General features: G+C 52.9%; 1 protein-coding gene across 4 annotated transcripts in view; it reads right to left on the reverse strand.

The window, feature by feature from the left end:
* agap1 (ArfGAP with GTPase domain, ankyrin repeat and PH domain 1) overlaps positions 1-6000 on the reverse strand; it is a 47243-nt gene that overhangs the window by 22956 nt on the left and 18287 nt on the right. For all 4 annotated transcript variants that reach the window (XM_068309020.1, XM_068309019.1, XM_068309018.1 and 1 more), the window contains 3 exons: positions 4709-4836; positions 4065-4220; positions 3640-3732 (listed from right to left, as the gene is read on the reverse strand). In XM_068309020.1, coding sequence (XP_068165121.1) covers positions 3640-3732; positions 4065-4220; positions 4709-4836 — 377 coding nt within the window. The remainder of the gene's footprint in view (positions 1-3639; positions 3733-4064; positions 4221-4708; positions 4837-6000) is intronic.

Raw genomic sequence — 6000 nt, forward strand, 5'->3', positions numbered from 1 at the left:
TGGTGGCCAAACGGCTGGCAGCAGCGCCAACCTTTCCAGGGAGATGATATTTTTCCAATCGGTGGGGGCCGGGTGGGGGGTCGGGGGGGGGGCGCAGCGCAGCGCCCTCGTTAAAGCCTTGATGGCGCTCTTTAATATTCACCATCTTAATTAGGGCTGCAGTTAATTTCATTAAATTCTTTGGCTGCTAAATGAAGCAGATTATGAGACATCTTTTATTGCGAAGCGTGAAATTACAGCCTGCCCTCTGCCGGGGGGGGCCAGGGGGTGGGGGCGGGTGGGGGGTGCAGGATAATGAATTACAGGGTAAATAACACCCGAATTAACCATCCAATTTAACTCCTGACTACACGCCCGGCGCCCGGGGGGTGAGCAGACCTGTCACGCCACTCTGCCCCGTCGTCTGCAACCTAGAGAGGGGCAATTACCACCAGGACACCTGTCAGCTCCGCCCACTCCTCAGCTCCGCCCACTCCTCAGGTCCTCCCAGGAGGAGACGCAGTGGGGCGCCTCACTGACCCGGATCAGGTCGGAGCCATGCTAGTCATTCACCAATCCGGGGTTGAGAAAGTCAGAGGTCAGGGTGGGATGACAACAGTGGGACTCAACAGAAACAACGTTAAACATTTAGCAGCTGTTAGCTGCTGTTAGCAGCTAGAACCTGTTACCAACTAGCAGCTGGTAGCTGCTGTTACCAGCTAGCAGCCAGTAGCAGCTGTTAGCCGCTGTTAGCTGCTAACTAAAGAAGGATTGAGGCGACAAAACAAAGGTAGCTCAGGAACAAACTGGTCACCTTCAACGCGCCAGCAGCTACCAGTAGCCGGTCCCGTCGGACGGCGGGTCCTGGTCTGATTCTACAGGTCGGAACAACAGAACTCTGGCTGTCGGTTCTGGCGTCCCGGCGGAGGAAATGAATTTGTTGGCTTGTTGGGTTTCAAAAGTCTGCAGACGGGAAGCGGCGCCAGCCGTGCCCCCTCCCTCTGCTAATTAGCAGCTAATTAGCAGCGTGGAACAGATGTCAGAGGAACACCGTCTGTAAACAATGCTGGATCTGTCCAGAAGCAAGAAGCAGGACGAAGACGTCCAGTCAGCTTCCTCCCTGGCTCTCTCTGGTCACATGACTCCATATACCCCTGAAGGGGTTAACGGTCATTTTTCTTCGTCTCGTTTGATTGGACATGAGGTAGATCAGATCCAACCTCCTGCTCTGAAACGCCGACGGAGGGACTGACGGACAAACTTTCAGGTGATGATTAAAACGTGGGTTTCGAAAGGCAATGGAGACGTCTGGAGGCGACGTGGTCATGTGACCTCATCCCGCCCACACTCACAATAACAGGCTGGTTGTAGACGTGACACGGCGTCCACGAGGACTTAATGAAGTCCTCCCGGTCTTGTTAGGGACGGGTCCGGCCTCCTCCAACCGCTAATTAGCGGTGGACTCTTAACGGGGGCGTGTCTGGGGGGGGGACCGGACCTCCGTCGCCTAGAGTGGCGCTAATGACATCAGGACAGGAAGAGCGTCTTGCTCTCAGTGCAATAAGAGAGCCCCGCCCACACGGTACACTGACCCCCGACGGGACCCGGTTAGCGGGACACCACACAGGTGTGGCCGGCATCAACACTTGAACAGAAAGGACCCACTGACTCCCGGGTTCACTGGGACCCGCCGGTCTGCGGCGTGTCCGGCCCTCTGAGGATCAGGGACAGGAGGTGGGGGGCGACACAGAGAACCATCACATCAATAACCATCCACTTCCTGAAGCACTCAGGAGAAGGAGGCGGAGCCTCCCGGCCAATCCTCGTTGCTCTCCGGGTGTTGGAGCTAGTTGCGTCGGGCCTGCAGACCAACATGTCTGGAAAAATTAGCGTGGCCTCATCACACGTTCTGGTCTGCATGCTGAATCCTGCACGACGTCCCGTTCAATAATCGTCTCTGACGGTCTGCACAGACAAGGACTGCCCCCTCCCATGTTCAGACGTGTCAACACGCTTCAGGAGGAGTTAAATATGTATGGTCAAACTGCAACCCGTGCAACAATCAACTGTAAGGGACTAGCTCTGCTTCAACCTAATGCTAAGGAAATGCTAAGCTAACATCCTCTAGGACCATCAAAAATAGCTAATGAGCTAATGTGCTAGACTAAATGCCATAACCATAGCCATGATAGGTGATATTAGCTTACATTAGCTGTGGCAGGTGGCATAGCTACCATTAGCTATTAGCCATAACAGGTGAATTTACCTAACGTTAGCCATCGCAGGTGACATTAGCTAACATTGGCCATAACAGGAGATATTAGCTAACACTAACCATGATAGGTGCCATTAGCTAACATTAGCCATGACACGTAACATTAGCTAACATTAGCTAGTAACATTACCAATAATAGATCATATCTGTTATTAGTTAACATTAACTAACATTAGCCATGAGAGGTAACATTAGCTAACATTAGCTATGACAGGTGACATTACCTAACATTAGCCATCACAGGTGATAATAGCTAATATTAACCATGATAGGTGCCATTAGCTAACATTAGCCATGACACGTAACATTAACTAACATAGGTGATATTAGCTAACATTAGCTATGCCAGGTGACATTAGCTAACATTAGCCATGACGGGTAACATTAGTTAACATTAGCTTTAATAGGTGACATTTGCTAACATGAGCCATAACAGGGGACATTACCTAGAAGCTAACATTAGCCATGATAGGTGAAATTTGCTAACTTTAGCCATGACAGGTGATTGTGAGGAGCTTCAAGTTTAAGCTGTCAAGCAGTGCATGCTGGGAAGACCACCTTCCCTTCCATGCACACCAAAAAGCTGAATTTTCTTCTTCTCTTTTGGAAGGAAGAATTTTCGATGAAAAGGACAAAGCACTGCTGTGAAAGAACATACCAGGATCCTTTGCTTCCTGGTTCCGACATGAGACCTTAACAGGTCCGGTTCTAAAACCCAAACGTTTCTGACACGGGAACCAGAACACTCTGTCCTTCCTGCCGCGCTCCACCGCTGCACCAACACCACAGAAGAAGAAGAGGATATTTGAAGCTGCTTTCAGCTGCAATTACCGCCGGCTTGACGGCGAAGGCCCGCCGGGGGTCGCCTCCACTGCGACCCCAAACAGAAGTGGCACGCCTCCCCCTCTCTCTCACTCTGCCTGCATGTCTCTCGCCCTCGCCCCTCGTCACATCCGATTTGTTCATTAGGAGATTACAAACGGGCCGCGGCGTCGACACGGGCTGCGATTAATGCCACTAATTGCCTGATTTGGTTGTTGGTGGACCCCCCCTCACTCCCCCACACTCCCTCCCCCATTCCTCCAACAAGACGACTTAGTTTCCAGAACGACTCGTTTCAGGTGCTCTGCTGCGTCGCCGAGCCGTGGTGAGCTTTGATTCCTCCTCTTCCTGCTTCATCCCTTTGTAACGCTGCCATCAAAGGAGCAGGAGACAAAACCGAGACGCGTCTTTGAAGGAGACGCGAGGCCTGGGGGGGGCGCGCTCCTCTCATCTCCTCCTCCTAATGATCTGGTTGGAGGACCCGGGAGACCCTCGCTCTAATTGATGTTAAGTGTGTGATTTCACTGTTAATCAAGGCCGAGTAGAGCCACCGCACGTCTCACCTGTTTGATGGGGATGGCCCGCCCACTGCCGATGCTGTCCGCCCGCGCCTCCAGGCCCTTCTTGTCCTTGTCCGTCTCGCTCGCCTTCCTGGACTGTGGACCAGAGCAGAAACCACCTGTCAGCGGACACCGGTCAGATCCCACATCCGTCCCACCCAGTCGACAAGCTCCTGACGCTGGACCCGGTCTGCCCTTGTAGGTGGAGCCTATTCCAACATCAGCAACACACTGGGCTCAGATGGTCCACCCACCCCTTACCTTGTCAATCCTGGTCAACCCAGGTCAGCCTCAAGCAACTAACCAGTCACTGGTCAGGTACACATGTAGACATGCTAATGCTAGCTACTGTGTTCCACCAGGTGTGTCTACAGATGACACATGCTAACATTAGCGCCAGGTTTAGCTAGACTTCACTGTGGACTCACGGTGAACAGGTTGGAGCGGCGCTTCGACTGCTTTCGGACAGGCGTCGGCGTGTTGGTGGTCTGGGGGACGTCGATGCGGAGCTCCTTCTGGCTGGTGCTGGGCGTCGACGGCACGGATGACGAGTAGTCGCTCAAACTGCCGCCACCATTGCTGGTCTAGAGAGATGGAAAGAATAAGTTAGTGATGGTTCATCCAACGGCGTTTCCACCTGATGTTTACATTAACAAAGGGAATGGATGAACATCTGCAGCTGTGGAAAAGTTTGTCAGCACGACGCGTCCTGTATGTGGTGAGGGCCTACGGGTAGAGGAGGTGTGGAGATAAACAAGACCCCTGGGGGAAACAGCGGCGATGCTGAGTGATGGCGTTTAAATGACCGATCAATGAGGAGCAAAGAGAGAGAGAGGGCGGACCAGAAGACAGAAAGAGGGCAATCCAGAAGAGAGAGAGAGTGAGAGATAGAGAACGAGAGAGAGAGCGAGGGCCCTGTAACGCAACCAATCAGCTGCCCCATCTGCAGGTTCTTCATCAGCTGCTGCTCCTGGTCTTCATCAGGTGGGACAGTCCTGGAGGACTGGTCCCAGGCCTTGTTGAGGCCGGCAGAGACAAACAGGTGTGAACTTGAGAGCGAGTGACCTCTGACCTGGCTGATGTGGACGGCTGACACCTGTGCGGCGCAGACGGACGAGTGACTCGGCGAGTTTGGGAGGGACTTGCAGGGACCGATGGAGAGCTGCTGCTTCCTCCTGGTGGCCACCACCTTCTGGGCAACTGCAAGACAGACACCACGTCAACGCCAGTGGACACAACCCCAGAAGACCCACCCCGAGTCGACACACCCCCAGTCGACACACCCCTGGTAGACCCATCCCCACATGGAGTCAAACTCTGGTAACTTCATAACTTCCTTCTCAACCGGTCGCATTCACGGAAACAGACAGACTCATGTCCAGGTTCGGGTTTGGGGCGGCCTGTGGGACGTTGGCATGATGCTAGCATGAGCTAGCAGAGGACTGTCCAATGGGCGGAGTCCCCGTCAGACTGTAGATCAGCTGGAGCGTTATGACAAGGTGCCGCTAAATGTTTAACCTGGAACTTAACGCCATCCATCAATCTCCGCCCAGCTGTCCTTCCTGTTAATGGACGCGTCCCCCGTCTGATCAGATTTATGGAGGGGGTTGCCCCACCGGGTGCTACATAAAAGGGGAGCGGAGGAGGTGGAGCTGACTCGGAGGTGTCCCACTCCCGGGCCCTGGTGAAAGGGTGGAGTCACCAGTCAGACTGAAGCACTGCCCTGGACCAGCCCCTGAGGGCGGGACCCACCGCCTTCTGATCACCTGCCTACAGTGGGTGGGGTGGGTTCTGAATCATCCCCTCCCGATGCCAGACCGCCACCCTGTCTGAACGTGTGAGGTTCACAGCTACCAATGCGCACTGAGCGTTAGCGCCTTAGCTGGGAAGCTCTGACACAGTCAGTGTGTGTGGGCGGAGACTAAGTCAAATAGCTCCCCGATGGATGAAGGAGCAGAGTCCTCCTGCCTCCATGTTTGGCTGGTTAGTTAGTGTTTGGCAACTTACTTGGTGTTTATTTGGTTAGTTGGTATTTGGTTTGTGTTTTGCTGTTTATTTGGTGTTTGGGTGGTGAGGGTTATGGTTAGGGTGGTGTTTTTATGGTTAGTTTGTGTTTAGTTGGTGTTGAGAGTAATATTAATACTAATGCTAATGCAACAAACCACAGCTGGTATTTTTGTTGGTTAGTTGGAGTTTGGTTGATGAGTTGTGTTTGGTTGGTGTTTGGCTGGTTAGTTGGCGTTTGGCTGGTTAGTTGGTGTTTGGCTGGTTAGTTGGTGTTTGGTTAGTTGGTGTTTGGGTGGTGTTTAGTTGGTTAGTCAGTATTTGGTTGGTTAGTTGGTGTTTGGGTGTTGTTTGGTTGGT

Source organism: Antennarius striatus, chromosome 24, assembly GCF_040054535.1.
Source record: "Antennarius striatus isolate MH-2024 chromosome 24, ASM4005453v1, whole genome shotgun sequence".
Taxonomy (NCBI): domain Eukaryota; kingdom Metazoa; phylum Chordata; class Actinopteri; order Lophiiformes; family Antennariidae; genus Antennarius; species Antennarius striatus.